At 32.2% G+C, this 19639-nt stretch overlaps 1 protein-coding gene across 2 annotated transcripts; it reads left to right on the forward strand.

Moving 5' to 3' along the window:
- Positions 1-1997: 1997 nt before the first annotated feature.
- On the forward strand, positions 1998-16814 carry LOC141454913 (uncharacterized). 2 transcript variants are annotated; one of them, XM_074129615.1, is made up of 8 exons: positions 1998-2381; positions 5090-5155; positions 6799-7017; positions 7115-7366; positions 13424-13546; positions 14579-14795; positions 14898-15217; positions 16211-16814. In XM_074129615.1, exons 1-8 carry the CDS (start codon positions 2241-2243, stop codon positions 16466-16468), a joined length of 1596 nt encoding a protein of 531 aa, XP_073985716.1. In that variant the 5' UTR covers positions 1998-2240; the 3' UTR covers positions 16469-16814. The 2 variants fall into 2 exon arrangements, with proteins under 2 accessions (XP_073985716.1, XP_073985718.1); XM_074129617.1 differs by lacking the exons at positions 1998-2381; positions 5090-5155 and adding an exon at positions 6281-6432.
- The last annotated feature ends 2825 nt before the right edge of the window (positions 16815-19639 follow it).

Below are 19639 nucleotides of genomic sequence, written 5' to 3' on the forward strand. Positions count from 1 at the left end.
TATGTGGGTCTGATTGACGACAAAAAGTGTGGCGAAAAAGAAATGAAGCTATGAAAATGAAAAATATGAAGCCTACTTTTAAGCATGGGGGAGGCAACATTCTGGTGTGGGGTGCATGAGTGCTAAAGGAGTGGGCAAGTTAGATCTAATTAATGGTATGATGGACCAATATGTGTATGTGGATATATTAAGACGCAATTTAAAAGAAAATTCAAAAAAATTAGGGTTGGAGGGAACGTTTGTCTTCCAACAAGACAATGACCCGAAACATACCGCACTAAAAACTCGGGAATGGCTTTTAAATAATACACTCTGGCGCCTAAACACCCCTCCACAATTGCCAGACCTTAACCCAATAGAACATTTGTGGGATGAAATCAGCCGCGAAATAAATAAACGAGGAATAAGAAACCGTGAACAACTAAAAAACGCTATTTTAGAAGAGTGGGATAAAATTCCAACATTGACGACCACAAAATTATTAGGATCGATGAAAGCTCGCTTGTTGGAAGTGATTAGGAACATAGGAGGTCCTACAAGTTTTTAAAATTTATAATTCACGTACAATGTGTAACAATGATTTATTTCTGCAAAGTGTTCACAGACTTTTTTTGCATTCGTTTGGGGTGTTGTTTTGTTAAACATTTAATTGTGATATTCCTGTTGAACAAAAATAAAAGATTGAATATAAAATGAAAAATTCTGGTTTCTCTCTATCGAATAGTATATTTCATTTGAAAATAAAAGAAGTTTCTAATAAGATAATAATAAAAGTAATAAAATTTAGGTTAGTGTTCACAGACTTTTTTGGCCCAGTGTACGTGAAGGCGTATTTAAAGAGGAGGACTTCATTTCTTTAACGCCTTCATCAACGTACTCCAATAACTTCACTAATAATACGCATTTACAATCCCACGCACCTATGTACTTCAAATTCTCTTTTAGAAAATCAATAAAATGTTAAATAACACGTACCTTAATCTCATTATTGGTTTCATCTTTACAAACTTCACAAACCTGTACGTTCAAATTTAAGCACTCCTAACCCTAAAAATGAGCAATTCTCTCAACTTGCAGTGTAACAAATGTTATAAACTGGTTTCATTTGAATTTAAGTACATTCTCCTTGTTTTGAAACTTTTATTTAAGAACATTGGTTTTAGATGGAGTTCAATGGGTTGCCACGCTTTTCATTCAACAGTAGTTTGCGATGCAGCATACCTTTTATCGCAATTTTTAGTATTGAAAGTTGCGAGTTTTTATTAACTTCAAGAATCGATATTTAATTGATTTTCGTCATCATTTGAACTGTATTAAAACAAACTATTTTTAAGAAGAATAATAATTTTAAATAAATAATGTCTTACCACATTGGACGAAAAACTATTAAATGATTATTCTTGTAGGTATTAAAAATACAGCTTACAAAATCAAAAATTTACAATAAAAGAAAAGATGTACTGATGCTGAACTTTTTAGTACAAATCAATGTTACAAGAAAATTCAATTGCTTAAACTGCGCTATGAAAAGTTGTGTAAATGTTCTGAATCAGTTTCTTTTTATTGATAGCTTTAGTTATTTTAAAATAGTTCTTTAAAAAAAAAAAAAGGTTAACCAGATCGCTAATAACCCAAAACATATTCCTAGATAAAAAAAAAATTTGAGTTCGCGGGGGGTAATCGAGGACAACAGGATTATCATTTTAATAACGCACAATCGTATTTAAAATATGACGCACCATTAGTCCTCCTTGGATAAACTTTTTGAGTGTACAAGAGGTTATCAGAATTTAGGTGGAAAAATATTAAAACATATTTTTTTTTCCTTATGGAAAACTATGCCTTGTCTTGCCAAGAACACGAGTTGTTCACGTGGGTAACAAGTCACACGCACACGAAAAAAAAATATTGTATCAGTGGGGGGGGGCCTCCGAAACTGAAAGCTAACCAATCAACTTGCAGGATAACCGGCACATATAAGTAAGGTCTGTGGCCTGGCTCAGTCTCAGTTTGTGTCTGCCCAGAAAGCGTACAGGCTGCGTTGAAAATCGTATTGTTTTTGAAAACAATTACTACCGTTATTTTATTTATTTTTCCTTTATTGTGTTTTTTTTTTTAATTTTACGTTGCCGCTACTGCAAGCTCTCTTTTAACCATATTTGATATTTAACGAAATACTTCAACTTAAAGAGAGAGACTTTTTTTAAATTTTAAAAACGCATTTTTTTGAAGAAATAAATATGGAAACCACTGCAGAATTTACGACTGAATTTGGATTGCAGAGGCTTTGGGGTAGAAGATTAACTGGTGGTAATATCCTGGAAGAAGATTTAGCCGGCCTTCTTGAAGATCCAGATCTGTTCCCATCTGCTCAACTTGAGGTAAATATAAATCAATTTTTTTTTTTGGAATTTGTTTTACGATTTTTGTAAGTGATTAGTTGTGCAAAATTTAAAAAGAGTTCAAATTTTGTGAAGATTACTTTTTGAGCTCGTCAAAAGCTATATTTAGAGCTTTTTTAAATTTTATTTAGAAAAAAAAGTAGTAATTCTTTTCACGGTATTTTAGCATTGTTTTAATAATAATAACTGGGTATGTAAGCAAACAAAAGTTACACACTGCATTCATATAGAATGCAGTCTACCCTTAAAAATTATGTAGTGTAAACATTGCAGGTTTAAGAATGTATTTTTAGAAAGTGGTTTGAAGCTCAAGAAGTCATAATTGGAAGTTATCAGGGCTATTTTTTTTTTATAAATTTACGTAGTTGAAAATTTAAAAAATCCTTCACCTAATTTAAGTTCATTTTATAAATTTTTCTTTTTAACAAAGTGAGTAAAACTGAAAAATAACTACAAAGTTTTCTTAATTTAAAACCCAGTTTTGTGAAGCTTCCATTTGTTTATGGTATGCTTATGAATCATCAAAACATTTGGCCTAGTTTATTTGTTGTCTTCAGTGAAACCTTTAAAGCTTTAAGCGGTTTCCATAGCCCTGTATTCACACAGCTTAACAATCCTGCGCCACGTATTGATCTTTTTTGTTACTGCATGCCGCCTCTCATTTAAAAGCTCTACCCAATTTCAACGAGTTTCACAGTTCAAATACGTTCTAAAGATCAGGCGGTTAACATAAAGTAATTTTGTGAACATAATGTAAATTTTTGATTGCTACTCTTTTTTTTTTGGTCATTTTGTAAGATCATTAGAAAATTTTCCTTTTAACTAAATTTTTTTTGCGACTTTTTAGTTTTATTACAATAAAGTGAGTGCATCTCTGTATTTAATTACTTCTTGTAACAAGAAATAACTGCCATATCAACATTTTTTTTTTCCTGAATTAATTAAACTCTGGATTTAACACCGACTACAAACCTACTGAATGGGTCACTGCATGACATTGTCAGTAGATGTTTGGTTTCACATTAAATTAATTGATTTTTCTTTGATTTGTAAATATATGGTTTCTTTCTTCTCGTAGGTTTTTAATTTCCACACAAAACTGATATGGTATCATTAAATCGTATGCAGTCAGGTTTTTTTTTTTTTCTTTTTAGTTATTATATTTTAGGGCTTTCTTTAAAGAGTTCCTTCATACTGTAAACTAGTTCTAAATTGCTTTCTTTTCTTTATTTTTTGGTGGCATTGTCATTGATTAAATCACGTCTAGGCTTCCAAAACACAGCTGACAAACGAATGAATTCATTTATTGTATGCGTAGATCTTCGGTTAATTTATGAAACAATGTATATTCTTTACAAACCTTACCTTATCATGCTAGAGAAAGTAAACAAAATCGGATTGAACATTTACATTTTTTCTCGCATCTATATCTATTAAAAGGATATACCGCTGCCGTGGCAATGAATTAATTGGTCTCTAGAACATGATTTCTTTTTCAAAAGCGCATCTGTCTAGTGTTAGTGACTACAGTAATATCTCATAAAATGAAAATCGAACTATGTACAAATTTAAAATTTCATGTTGCCATTATTGTTGCTTTTGGTTTATGCTTTCGTGTGTTATTGGCCGAAATTTATTGACCGCAAGTCTCAATTCACTAAAGTGGTTTTGCTTTTTTTTATTTTTTGTAGAAAATGGTTCTAAAGGTTTTCTTTACTCTCATAAACACAACACACAAACGTGCATCAGTTTGATTTGTACCTCCTGTTTATCATAGTCTTTCTACGTCTATTGTAAGATTTCCCCTCTATACAACTTAATCCACTTTCTCTTTAACGAGGCCAAATTTAACACCTTGCGTTAGTCTGTTTTATTTTTGGAGTGCATCTCTTTCACCCTATCTGATTAACCATTTCTTCTTCTCCTCTATACTTCTGTTCCTTTGATAAGTCTAGTCGTTTTGGCTGGGTCCATCCTAACCACCTTAGACTTACCTTAGCTCATTGACTTCAGCAGGTTTTACATTTAAGTTCCTTTTCCTAGCAAGATCTCTCCGAATCTTTAACTCGGCCTCCTGTGCCTAGTTGAGAAAGATAAAAAGCGGGAATAATACCTCTAAATTAGTTTTGGCAATATATTCAACCCAGATCCATACTTCAGCTTATGGGTATGAATTTACGGTGCTGAAATTAATCAGTGGAACTCAAGTTGAATGAACGTATACAAAAACAATTCAAGATCTAAAGCAGAACAACACAATCGATGCTAGTTGAAATTAAGCTAATTAACTCCTCTTCGATGAATAAATTAGGCGTAACTCTGATCCAAAGACACTTTCGGCTCTCCTCTAGTGTTACTATAGCATAGAAAGGGGAAAAAATCTTAAAACAAATAATTAAACAGATGCTTGCCTAGAATTCCGTTACTCTTAGTACCCAACCCTGGAAGACATGGCCATCATTTAGAAGTACGTCATTTTCAGTGAACAGAAAGTGTGCAAACTTGGCGAGTGGCGAATCTCCACCGAATGACTTACGCTATCCAGAAGCCCAGCTTCTTTCTTTAGAATCCGATTAATTACTTAGTGTTTGTAAATGAAGAAAATAAGATTCTCCTGTTTTGTAACCACACTAGATGGACAGGATTAACGTCAGTTTTAAATTTTTTTTCGTCCTTTTCTTTCACAGATTGATGAAGCTGCCAAAAGCCGTCCAAGCAGTCCTTGTCAACCGTGCCAGGATCCATTCTATCAGGTAAATTTTAGTATTATTTGTATATATACTCAAAGAAATTTTTAATTTATTTACGCGTCAACATTTGTGTAAGGTCATGGAAGACTTTTCAGTGCAACTTCGCCCGCTGGACGGTATTCTGTCGATACAGACGAAACCTTAGTCCCTAGAAAGAGAAACTTAAGTTTTTAATGGCCAAAGCTTCAAAATTCCTGTGAAAGGTATCTCCCATCTTACTTGGAATTGGTTTGTCCAGTGTTCATTTGAAAATGGACCCAACGATCTTTAAACTATTGTTACGCTATTAGCATCCTAACTCCTCATCACTTTCATTCTTGAAACACAATTCTAGGGCGAAATGCTAGTTTTAGTGTGCCTTACTACAACAATTTTCAGCAACCTAATATCTAATGTGAAGGCCCATTTCAAGATTACAAGAAAACAAAATTTGAATTGAATAGGCTTATCTGAAAACAGTAAATTCTACAAAATAAGTCCTTGAGTTTTTGGAGAATTTCTAGTGTTGTAAGAATATGCTTTTGATTTCTCTACATTGGAAGTCCTTTACCATTCGGATACTCTAAAACTAAAAGTAAAGAAGTTTTTAAGCAAGAACAGTTCTGACCCATTTGGCTCTTTCTCTTAAAAAAAACCTAATGAGTTTGTTAAGTTAGTCTCTTAAACAAGAAGCCGAACACTTGCCCTAAAGGGGTAGGTTTTAATGAATAACAGCTTCAAGATTGGCGTCCTTGTCGTATTGCAGCTCTTAATTATAAATCATTGTCTCATTATTTTAAAATTCCCTTTAAAAGAAATAGAAAAACCTTGAAAGTTTTGTAAAAATGCCAAAAACGGTTGTTTTTAAAGTAAAAAATTGTAATGGTTACCAAATAACGTATCTCTTCGTAATGAATCCATTTGAGCTGAAGCAAAATCGTCTTTTACAATAGCAAAAACTCATCAGTTATTTCTGTTCTGCTTATTTATCACATTATGTACTGCGTTTTAGATGGAGTATAAACAAATTACTCAATTGCAATTTAGAAAAAATACTAATGCCAATTTTCTTAAGCTAAATTTGGCACATTATAAATGTATTTTGTTTGTGTTTTGAGAAAAAAAATTGGTAGTCACCTTTAATAGTGCTTTTACTGTGTCCAGATAGGAGACTACGAGTTCATCCTAAAATCATGACAAATCTTATAGTTTAAATATTTATTTAATTTCGGAAAATGTTATTTTTATTTTTAATTTGCAAAATATTTTGGAGAAAATGTTTTAAAATCTGCAACATTCAAGTAAGTTTTTTTAAAAATATTGTAGTAATTATTTATAGCTTCGAGTTTTTTTTGTTTATTGTGAAGTGTGGGGCCACTTTATAAATAGTTCATTGAAACTATCTTCATTAAATATTGGCTTTCGTATTTTTAATTAATTCCTGAATAGCTTTACGTTAGATAGAAATGCGAGGAGACTAGTGATAATGAGATTAAGGGTCATGTTTTTTACCTTCTAAGTAAGTTTTCTATCTTTGAAACTCGTTTTAAAAGATTTGAAGAGAAATCTACTGAGCGCGCTCAAAGCGAACATGTGTATTTGAATCGTTAGTAAAATTACTGATATTTAATTGTTTCTAATTCAATGTTTACTATCTTTGTTTATAGGATTTAGTACAGAATACATTTGCACCGATATGCAAAGCTGAATGCAAATGCACATCTACAGAATCAAGGCCTATAGAAGTTAATGGATCCAGCATTGGCGATATACCAGCTAGTTATAGGATTGCAAATATCAGAAAACATGAATTTCCAGTTATTGGAATATTTGTGGATCCCAGAGTGGTACCTGGCTTTAAATACAGAGTTCGTCCATTGCAGCAAGTAAGGATTTTTTCCCCTCTGATATATGGTTTCCTTATTTTCCTAATCCATTTAATCAAAAATCCAAAAAAAACTTTTTATTTTTTAAAATTTCCAGAATGGTTACCAAGAAAAATGGCTATTCAAGAGACGTGCCTTGGAACTGGAATCAGTCGGCCGTGGATATTCACGACGAATCACGTTCAAAGCTGATCGTGGTGAATTGAACGACAATCCACATTATTTCTGGGCTGATTCACGGCCGGAAGGATTTGCTTTTGAATTGGAGCTAGTCTCTGTGGGCGATAAATTCACTGTATTCGATGCAAGCCGTTTACCCGTTGGCACTTTAGAGATTGCTAGAAATCAGGTGAGACAGATCTTTTTTTGTTCCTTTTATTCAAGTTTTAACCAGAAAAAACAAAAGGTAAATACAAAATGCGTCAATATTTTTTTTTCTTTTTTTGGGGCCTGAATTAATTTGTTCTGCTTTTTCTTTTGTCACTTGTCCTGTCGATTTTTGTTAGCGCAATGATTATTCGTTTTTGTATTATGAAAACGTTCAACCGTCGAGCTTTTATCGTTTTTCTAGATCATTTAACCTTAAAAATAATTTAATTAAAAAGAATAAGTCACGTTAAATAAATGAAACAAAAACGAAAACTTTTACGTGTCAGTCTCATTTAAAGCAAAACGTTCAATGCTTAATTACATAATTTTCTTTGTCATACTTCATTTATTCTGTTCTCCTTTGGTTTTTAAATTTATTTCTCATGGGTCATTTCATATTATTAAACTATACTTAACTTAAATATCCTGTATTCTATTTTTCAATCCAGGGTTTCCCAACTGGTTTGAAATAAAACTTTTAGGGGGAAAATAACCTCTCTGGCTTGTGTCTTATATTGTCAATTGAAATTTGGGATAAGTAGGTATCCACTAAAGGGATATTCCCCTTCCATAGGAATCAAAATATGCGAATCAAACGACTTTTCTTATTATTATTTTTTAGATTTCTCAACTCTCAAGGAATAATTTTCATGTGAATTTATTTTATAATAATCAATGAGATTTTAAGAACAAAATGAATTGAAAACAAAACAAAAAAAGTCAGTTATAAAGTTGGGAAACCCTGGATTCTAAAAATTAAAAACAATTAGAAATGTGTTATATAAAATAGAAGTTAATACAATTTGGGTAACCAAGAATTTTACAAATTTAATTTAGAAAATTTAGTAAAGTTTTAAAAGTCGTAAGTTTTACTCAATTTGAGATTTTTAGATTCACAATATTCTGGAGTAAATTGCATTGCTTTTTATTATTTATGTCTTTTTTCATCAATTTGAGTTAACTAAAACTAAACAAATCAGTGCTTTGTGTGCTGCTTGCAAAACTTATTATAGTACTTCCTTCAAAAAGGACAAAAAAGTGCTGTCAATGATTTAATAACTAATGAAGTGATATAGCATATTGCTTCTTTTGCGATTAAATGAATATGTTATTTCACTTAATGCCTTCAGAATATCGTGATCTATTTTATATCTTATACGAGTATACCCAATTACCTTACACAACGTTTTCAATACAACAATTGTTGTGCCGGTAAGGTATTCTCAGATTCTTTGTTACTCTCTAAATTAGGTTGTCTTATCAAATAAAGCAAAAGGAAAATATCAAAATTAAATTTTTATTTTAATGGCAATTTAAATGCTCTGATAACTAGGTACAAGATATTTAAGTTAAGTAAATTTTTAAACATACTTTAATTAAAATAAACCCGATTAATTAACTGAAAAATATTAGGCTTAATCGGTTTTAAATATGGTATTGTTTATATACAAAGCACATACCTTTTTTTTAATTTTGAAATTTTCTCTATATTTTGGTTCAATTTCTGAAGACAAGCTTCTTTCTGCGAATCAGGGTGTTTAAAAAAAATGAGTAATTAATTTCTACTGATTTGATGTGTTATCTTTATTTTCACTTAAAATTTTGTCTCGCTTTATGATGGGAAAATTTCAAGTATGTGCTTTGTGTATAAACAAATTTTTACTTTGGCTATTTTCCGGTGACGTAAACGTGCTCGCGATGTCTTTTTGGAATGTTCATTTTTTCGTTTATTTGATTTTTTGTTTTTGTTTTCCAATAAGCATGAAAAGTTTGAATTTAAATCATTATATATTTTTTCTCTCATATGATTTTCACGTGGCGCGAATAGTTAAATGTTCTTTAATGAGAGAAAAATTAATATTCCCTCGGGTAAACAAAAAAGAAAATGAGGCTGGATTGTTGTGGCTTGTGTGTTCCCTTTAACGGGAGTATGGCGAAATGTGTTGAGATTAGATGGCATAACACGAGGCTCCTCCCTGAAGTGTGGCTACAAGTGAGAGAGGTTATCAACATCTACCACCAAGGAATCTACATCTACACCTCGCCCCCCGACCGGAACCAATCCACAGAGAACAAAAATGAAAGAATCAGTCAGGCCAAGCTAAATTCTGGAGGAATGTCCAGGAGGCCCTACTGAACGAACAACTAACAAAAAATACCTCACACCCTGGGCAACCCGAACTACAATTGAATCCAATTGAATCAGGTTGACCAAGGTACACTTCTCGAGCCGTAATTTTTTTTTTTTTTTTTCAATTGTTAGTTTAAAATTCATAAATGAAGAAAATTGTAGAAATTTATTCAAAAAAATATTTATCTTTATTCACAGATAAATATATTAAAAAATATATTCATAACACCATGAATCCTGGTATATATGTTTGTGTATTTGTCAGTAAATTGTGTCTTCTTGCATGCGCTTATTTGTTTTCTAAATTAACTAAATTAATACTTAATTTTTAATAAGATAGTAATAAATAATTAATTTAAATGTGGACTAACCAAAACTGGAAGGTTATACGAATTTGCTCTTGTTTCTGTTTGGTTGATAACAAACCAGATTAGAGGCACTGTCAAAAAATAGTTGTAATTCCTGCGACTTCGCAAGAAACTAGTTTTGCTTATTTTCTGTGAATCTATGCTCAGTATGATAAACTTCTTTTTCAGAAATGTGAATCTGGTCGATTAGTTGATCCATTTTCAGTGTTGATCGAGAAAATGTTGGTTTTTTTTTTGCGGTTCAGTCTAAATTACGGATTATTTCTGGGCGTAGAAATAAAAGCATCTTAGTCTCTTCAAAACCGGAGATCTCCGAGTCCAGTCATTGCTACCTTTAGTAGATATTAATATCCTCCTTTGCGGCTCACTGTCCCATGAACTGTGTGGTCTGTTTTTATTGCGAAGATTTATTGCAACTCGTTATTTCTCATTAAATATTGTGGAAGTACTAGAACCAGAAAATAGCATTTATGTGGAAAGTCTAAACGGGGAAGGGATTAGTTTCAGTGGTTAGCGAACACTGCATTCCAAGGCGAAGATCCAGGGTTCGAATCCAGCTGCTAGCCGATAGATGTTCTCACTTCCTAGGAGCTTCTTACAGCTCACTTTCCGGTGATAGACTTGGGTTGTCCGGAGGCCGGCGGCAGTGTCATTCTAATCTCGCACTCTCTTCCCAGCACTGCCTAAACAGAGTTTTTCTTAACTCCAAATTAAAACGGAGCACGTTATGTTTACTTACACTAAGTTAAAAAAAAAGAAAGTAGAAAATCGATTTATCGAAATAGCAGTTCCATTCGATTAGTTTTGTCTAAAGCCCTATAACCGGGCTCCCCTTGGTTTTTAATCTAAAAGTAAAGCAATTCAAAAAAATAATCAAATTTTGAACTCTCATTTTCATTTTATGAGAAAAAAAAAACGAGTATTCTTCACTTAAAAAAAAAAAAAGAAAAAGATAATTAATGAAGATCCCATTAACATATTTCAACTGAAAATTTTTCAACTTTTATTGCCATATTTTGATCAGTAATTGAGGAAAATGAAATAGAATAATTTCGAGTTTTATAGGCTGTTTATCGTTTTGGTGATGAGGAATTTAAAAATTTTTATTTGTTTCAGGAATTTTCCTGGATTTTCATTATTTATTCTTTTTTTTTTTTTTGACACAGTTGATAAATTGTTTATTGCTTGCTAGAATATTTTTATGGGTATCTGTAAAAAATATCTGGTCCATTTTTATAGACGTTTCTTCTTACTTTATTTTACTTTGAAGACGGAATTTCAGCAATTTGAAAATAATTATCACAAAAGAAATTAATTTTTCTGATATGAACGAGTTCATATTTTTACAATCTTCTTCCTGCTAAGTCACCTAGCGCAAGTAACTACATCGTTTAAATTTTCGAAACTAAATATTTTAAAAGCAAATAATGATGTGACAATTTTTCTTATTAGGAAAAACTTTCTACTTCTAATTGTTTATACGAGGGTCGTTTGAAAAGTCCGTGCAAAGTCAGAGAGCATGATTTTCAAAAAATGGACGAAAAAGAATTTCGTGTGTTGATTAAACACTACTTTATGAAAGGCAAAACGCCTCAGGAGACTAAAGAAAAGCTTGATAAACATTATGGTGACTCTGCACCTTCGATTAGAACAGTTTATAAGTGGTTTCAAGATTTTCGGTGTGGCCATATGGGCACAAGTGGCGCTGAACGTTCTGGACGCCCTGTTGAGGTTACTACTCCAGAAATCATTGATAAAATCCATGATATGGTGATGGATGACAGAAGAGTGAAGGTGCGTGAGATTGCTAGTGCTGTGGGCATCTCGAATGAACGGGTACATAATATTTTGCATCAACATTTGGACATGACAAAGCTATCCGCAAGATGGGTGCCGCGATTGCTCACGCTTGACCAAAAACGAAATCGTGTGAAGTGTTGCAAGGACGGTTTGCAGCTGTTCCAGAAGAATCCGCAGGACTTTAAGCGTCGTTTCGTCACTGTGGATGAAACATGGATACATCACTACACTCCTGAGACCAAAGAACAATCTAAACAATGGGTTACCAAGGGGGAATCTGCGCCAAAAAAGGCGAAGACCGTTCCTTCGGCTGGAAAGATTATGGCGACTGTCTTTTGGGATTCGCAACGAATAATCCTCATCGACTATCTGGAAAAGGGTAAAACTATTACAGGTGCATATTATTCATCGTTATTGGACCGTTTGAAAACCGTGCTGCAAGAAAAACGCCCACGATTGGCCCACAAAAAAGCACCAGCTCACACCTCAGCAGTTACGGTCGCAAAATTAATGGAAATAGGGTTCCAACTCGTTTCACATCCCCCCTATTCTCCAGACTTGGCTCCCTCGGACTACTATTTGTTCCCCAATATGAAGAAATGACTGGCGGGAAAAAGATTTTATTCAAACGAGGAGGTGATTGCAGAAACGAATGGCTATTTTTCAGACTTGGACAAATCCTATTATTCGGAAGGGATCAACAAACTAGAGCAGCGTTGGACGAAGTGTATAAGCCTAAAAGGAGACTATGTTGAAAAATAAAAAAGGTTTATCCCAAAAAATTAAGTAGTTTTTATTTTTGCACGGACTTTTCAAACGACCCTCGTAGTGTGTTTGAAATTATCGCAATTTTTTTACACGATAATATATTTCTGAGTGACCTAAACGAATTTCAAATTTGTACTTCTTGCCATTTCTAGTTACAATACATACTACTATATTCACACACCAATTAGTAAATTTTTTTTTTGTATCAAAACTGATTTTTTTTTTAAATGAAAACTGCAAATCTCATTTCTTGGGATGAGAGTAAGTTTAAAATATAAGAAAATCTCAAAAGTTATTTTTTTTGAGGAATTTTCAAAAATTAATTCACAAATTTAAAAAATATTTTGTTTTGATACAAACTTGGTAATTAATCCTTTTCATCAGTGAGTTAATTTAAACTATAAAACAATGAAAAATTAAGTTCCACTGTTTTTATTGATTATTCAATTATCTGATCAAAGTTTAATTAAGAGTAGTTACTTAGGATTTTTTTGATTTCTCATTGAAAAAATATTTCATTACCAATCAAAGATGAAATTATTTTTGCTCACAACATATATACCAGTATTTTAAAATCATTTTTCCATGTTCATAATTTTAAATAAAACAAAGTAGAACCCCTTATTGCAAATCATTCATTAGGCGCTTCTCAAGAAGCTTGGAGGTAAGTTATATTAGAATTGTAATTCTTTAAAAAAAAATAATATTCAGTTTAGCACGAGAATCGTTGAAAACAATACCAGATAAATTTCATTTTCATCAAAGATTTCATTAATTGTTTTAATGAAAGACATTGTTAAAGATTAAAGCATCACACAATCATAAAATTTATGATTTAAGTAATTATTCAATGCTGAAATGATATACAATTAAAAGAATAAAAAAATATTTTTACCAAGTTTTCATCTACATACAATGTAATTAAAATATTTATAATCAGAATTTTAACAATAATTAATTTTGATTGCAGGTTCCACAGGAAGAGGTTGGTCATCGAATATTAGAAGATGGTTCTGTGGAGAAAACCGTCAGAATCAGGTCCTTGTGCAAAGTGGAATGGTACGAAGATAGTAACTGTGATATTGTGGTACCGGTAAGTATCAGTGCGGTATTAATTTATTTAAATATTTTGGAAAATACGTTTTAGAATTACGGGATATTTTATCTATAGTTTTGCTTATTGTTTTCAAGTGGATAGGTTAAAATCCATTTTCCATGATTCTTCCCTTTTCCAGAAGTGCTCTTAATCGACTTTTTCTGGAAAAATCGAAGTGGCACTTCCGGTCGACCATTTTTATCAAAAACTCTCTATTGACCCTCTAAATATCAAAATTTGAAACTGTCTGCTTTATTTTTTTTTTTGAATTAGGGTGGATATATATTATATACCTAAGACACTAGGGAAAGTGTGGGTCAATCGTTAGATCCACTTTTTCCAACTTAAGGGCCCCCTCAATTCAGGTATTTCTCCAAGAGAACTCAAATTCGCAAAATCTCTTATGATTACTGATAATCATTCATTCAATTTGTTTGGTAGAATGAAAAGTAAGTAAAAATATTTATTCTTACTTTCTAATTCTGTTCATTATAATTTAGGTAGAAGTTCTCTAAAGCAAACTCCCCTTTCTGTCAGCTTCGTAAACTTTCCCAAATAGAGAATATTTTAAGTTGACGAAATGTAGCCTACTAATATAATAAGAATCATTTTTCGTTGCTTCTCATACTTCTCTTTATTTGCGATACACTGATTGTGAATCGTCTAGGTTTTCATAAGGATCCTTTGTTTTTTATGACAGCTCTATTTTGTTTCTTACTTTAGCCAGTTAGTTCTGCTTCAATCTTCAGTCTGACGTTGTAGTCTTTGAGAGCAATCAAGCATGTGTTGAAATGTCAAAATATTTTAATTTTTTGGAAATTATAAGTTGTACTTACTTGATTATCTACATTTACGAAGAGGAAGTAATCCAATCTGTATTCTGTGGATCTGAAAAATAAGCTCAATCCTTTCCGCCTCCAAAGAAACGAATTTTAAGAATTTTGCAAACAAGAAATAACATTAAAATAATTGTATATTTAAATTTTACTTTATTGAACCAATAAATTAATGCAAAATTTCCAATTCCAGATGAGCGGAGTAGCGATCAGTGTGAAATCTCCAAAAGGTATCCTCAAAACAAAACTGATTGGCGTGACAATTGGAAGTCATCCAAGACGTGGCTTCACGTTGAAGGCTGGCATCAATAATCGTCTGAGGTCGACTAAAGTGCGTGGTGAATCTATTGCCGATGTCCCAACCACGTACACTATAACCGGCTTGGATGCCCATGAGTTGCCAGTTATTGGTAAGGGTTTTATTATTATTGACATTTTTACGAGTGGAATTGAATATTATTGGACACATGTATTTTTATTAACTCAGTCATTTTTTTTCCCCTCCAACATAGGTACATACATAGATCCAAGAATAATACCCGGTTTCTACTACAGAGTTCGTCCAGCAGCTGGTAAAAGGAGGCCATTGTTCAATGGAAAGATCTTGAAGTTAGTCTCAACTGGTATGGGCTATGGTAAAAGAATCACTTTCGCTTCGGAATCGTTGAACCATCCGGAAAATTATTTCTGGAGTGATTCACATCCAGATGGTCTTGGTTTCGAGCCGTCGGCGGTCAGAGCTGGTATGAAGTTTGAAATACTGGCTGGTAATTTGAGGTTGGGAGAGGCGACAGTTTTTAGGGCGGATGCTCCACAAATTGAAAAAGAACAGGTTAGTGTTAATATTTTACTTTGTAAAGGCATTTATTGTTAACCCACCCGTTTCACTATTTTTCCTGCGAAATTTACTATTTATTATTCTCAATGATCTTATTGCTTATTGAGTTAGTTCGTGTTACAATAGTGTTACAGAGTACCAAAAACAGTTTTTGTGAAAATACTCGCTGGTGTCTAGCACCTTTTTCAGGGAAAATGTTTCTAATATAAAAGAAAAAGATTGGAACTTTTACGATATAAGCTGATAAGTTTTTTATTCTTTTATACTTACCCTACTGGAGCAATTGTTTTTTTAAATTTCTCTTACTAACCGCTACGCCAACCGCAAGTCTTTTGTCCTTTCGAAATTAAGATACCAAATATAGAGGCACAGAACGGACCTCAAGATGGTCCGAGAGCCAATATCTCCGTTATTACATGGAGTAAAAGTATTTCCTTCAAGCCAATCACGGATGAAAAGGCAACATCCCCTAAAAGTAAATCCGGTGGCAGGTATTTATTCGTACTTCTCAGTACCCTAAGCATTTCCTTTCAGATAGATTCCTGCGCATAGATTATTATTTAATTTAAATATTCTGAACAGCTTATAATTATTATTGTTGCTGAATGCAGTACTTCTGAGGTGTACTTCAGGTACACGAGCGCATCTTCTTTTATCGTCTTGCCCACACTGCAAGGATATCCATTTGTAAACTACTTTTTTCTTAGATTCATAAAGAGTGTGCACGGATTAGGGGTTATGCCCTTATGGCTGAAATCATGTCTTGGAAATCGATTAAAGGGATGAAAATCTTTTCAGTATTGTAGGTCACTACTCTCGTAGCAAGTTATAAATAATTACAGTGTAGTTGAGAATATTAGAACTTCAGCATTCTTTCTTAGTGTTCGAAGGATTAAAACCATCCAGGGTGGCGGTTAATGAGGATATCTGACTGCAGAGATTTCCTCATTTACGAAAATACACTAAATTGCTGTTATTTATTTACAGATAACAAAGAAAAAAGGTGGAACTACTCTATTAACCAAGCATATCCATGTAGATGTTACTTGCCATGTAACCATAGACACAAGATTCGATAAATCACCAGAGCCATTAATAATGAGAATATCTGGTACAGCCATTGTAACCAAAACTAATAAGGATTTGGAAGCACAATTAATTAGATTAGAGAATATCGGCTTGGATTCACAGTTGAACATACTCTTCTCCACTCAATGGGAGAAACTTGTCTTTATACCAATTTAAGATTTACAAGCAGGAAAAGTAAGGAAGCCAATTGTGTCCGTATGCAAGTTTCTCTTCTTTTTCATTTTTTAAAAAATGATTAAAAGAAAAAAGTTGAATTTATCTTGCCACAAACAAGATCTGATATTTTAATTACTACATTGTATTTTATTAAAGTAAAAAAAAACTTTATTTATTTATGTACAAAACTTGTTTATTATTGAAATCAATTCGATATTTTCTTGTAGCTACCTACAGAGCACTGATTTTTTTAAATGTATTATTGATATTTTTTAAATAAATTGTAACCGTATTTATTTTTTGTAAAAAAATAAATATATTTTTCAATAGAAAAAGTATTATAGTTCATATTATAATTCATATACTCCATATTTCAAGTTTCCGTCCATTAAGGACATCAATATAAAGGTGTACGTGAACATTGTTAAGAGGCGAGACCTGCAAAGCTAATATGCATTGTGGTACAGGGTTCGATTCCCGGTCTTAGGCCTTGGATTTTATTTAAAGGTTAATACAAGAAATTTATAGTAAAGTATGTTTGCTAGTCGCCTCCGTCCACGACACCTAATTGGTAGTTGGACGTAAAGCCCTGCCTGAAAAAATAGGCAATTACTTTACTTTTTTTTACTTACTCCATATTTTTTAAGACCATCAACTTCTGCTGCAATTATTTACAGAATAGTGTGCGCCTAACTTGAATTGGTCTTCCAGTAAACTAGTGGTTTCAATAACTTGAAATCTAGCCAACCTAATGATTACAATGTATGTTACGCTTGCCTTTGTAATATTATGTCGGAAACAAAACAAATATGGAATTTCCAGCTGAAATAATAAAAAATTCCTTTTTTCTGTGGAATAATAATCGTATCCCGACCGTCCAAGCGACAACGATTTTTTGGGAGAGAGGTGATGAATGTTAGACCAAATATATTTATTTAATAATTTATTTATTTTGTTGCTTTTGAGAGTCAGTCTCTCCTAACAAGGAGTTGACATATTACAATATTTTTTTTACAAACGAGCTTACAATTTACATAACAAATTAAACTAAGAATCATAAGAAAACAAAAGGCAAATTAAGGAGATTACGCTTCTTGCTTGTTGTAAATATAAATAAATGAAAATTAAGCAAATAAAAATAAATAAAAAAACTAAACAAAGAAGAATGCGGAAATAAAAGAAAACATAATAAGAACGGAATGCATGAATTATAATTAACTTAAATTAATAATTAGTTATGTTTACATTAAAATAGCTCAGTCCAATAAACAAACCCTATATAAATGTTTATAAATCTTCCAAAAATTCTAGTCTTTTTAAACAATTGGCAATGAAATAATAAATATCATTGAGTTTAAGCAATACTTTCAATTTGTAATATGTTCGCTACATTCACATCATTACAATTATGAGCAATATATTTCCTTAAGTATTGAGACCTAGCTTCTTTGTGAAAGGGCATTTAAAGAATAAATGATACATATTATTAGGGTCTTTCAAGTTATAAAGAGAACATAAATTTTCTTCAAAAAATAAGAAACTCTTTCCTTTAAAATATATTTTCAAAAATGTCCAAGTGGCGCCAACCATAGCTGGCTGATAATTCTTAATTTCCAAAAACTAACATGAAACGACGCGGGTAATATTCTCCTAAATTTAGATTGCATATATTTCGGAAAAGGGGGTCTTATGTGGACCGCAGTACCGCTTCAATATCAAGGCAGAAATTATTATTTTTGACTTTCTCCACTATATTTCGAATTATTGTTTTATGGGATTCAATACAATCAATATTAGTTATATCAGCTATTCCTACCGCTAACAATTTTCCATTCAACTGGGAGAACCAATCCTAAAGGGCAGTTATAATAAAGTAGCAATCGTACAATTTTTCTTTCAAACAATACCGTTTTATACAAGCAGTCTTATTTTATTCAAAATTATTAATTATTATTGAAAAACGCTATACTAATCTTAACGAGAATTTTGGTTTAAAAAGTTAAGTATAAGGGTTGATGATACGACAAGCCGGACACAAAATGTTCGGTACTTACATTTCATTTACCCTTCAGCTCGTAATTTTAGTCATTTAGAAAATTTCTTCTAAATGCTTGTTATATTCAAATTAATATTTATATCATTTAAGTAATTTCACGGCATTGAATTTCCATTAATATTGTTTAAAAGTTATTAGATGTCACAAACACTTTCGCTGTTCATTTTCATCTACAAAATATCTGTTAAGCAAAATATAGCATAAAAAGATGTGTACAGAACAGGACCCTAAAATTCACCATCTGGATTGGAAGTAAAGCAACAAAAAGAGAAATAAAATAAACGCAAAGAAATTCAATTTAAAAAAAAAAACAAACAAACAAGGGTAAGCAATATGAAAAAGAATTACCAAATCCCTCTTTCAATCAACTTATAAACCCAGAATACTTAAAAGACTAGAAAATCACGTACAGATTACTTTTGTAATGAATTGATGGAAGCATCATTCCCAGATTGCTAAGTTTACGAGTTCGATAGAAAGGAGGGTTTGGTTATTTTTATGAAGAACAGAGTTCACAGTGAAGGCAATCCATCTTCTGATATTCTTACGCTAATAATAATAGGAACGATAATGTTATAGGAACGAATATAACCAGATTTCTAACTCACGTTTATGCTGCAAAACAAAATTTATAATCACGGACGCAATCAGTTTGCAAATAACTGATACGATTAGGAATTCACCAACATTAAATGATCTACTGAGCTCACTTACAACTGGTACTTACTGGTTCTGGACGCTGAACTATTTATCAAGAATGAACACAGAACTAGTGATGGGCTATTAGAGCGGACTCGTTCCACTGGAACGAGTCCGATGGTGGAACGAGTTGATTCAAATCCCTATTTTAAAAAAAAGTGATTCCGCCCCGCCCCAAAAAATTGAGGCAAATTAAAATGAAAATAATTAATACTGTAGTCGTTTACACTAAAATAAAACTCACTTAAGGCTACTATGTAGAAGTTCACTGACACATTCCAACTTGTAAGAGGAATCCACACCAAAATACAAAATCTGGCGAGCTTAAATACTGATGCTTGAAGAATAAAATAAGTTCCAAGGTTTTTTTAGAATATCGATTCTAAAATAATATTCATTTTATTATTTTGTTAATT

Source organism: Rhodnius prolixus, unplaced genomic scaffold (genome assembly GCF_049639745.1).
Source record: "Rhodnius prolixus isolate KJV_2025 unplaced genomic scaffold, Rpr scaffold_15, whole genome shotgun sequence".
Classification (NCBI taxonomy): Eukaryota; Metazoa; Arthropoda; class Insecta; order Hemiptera; family Reduviidae; genus Rhodnius; species Rhodnius prolixus.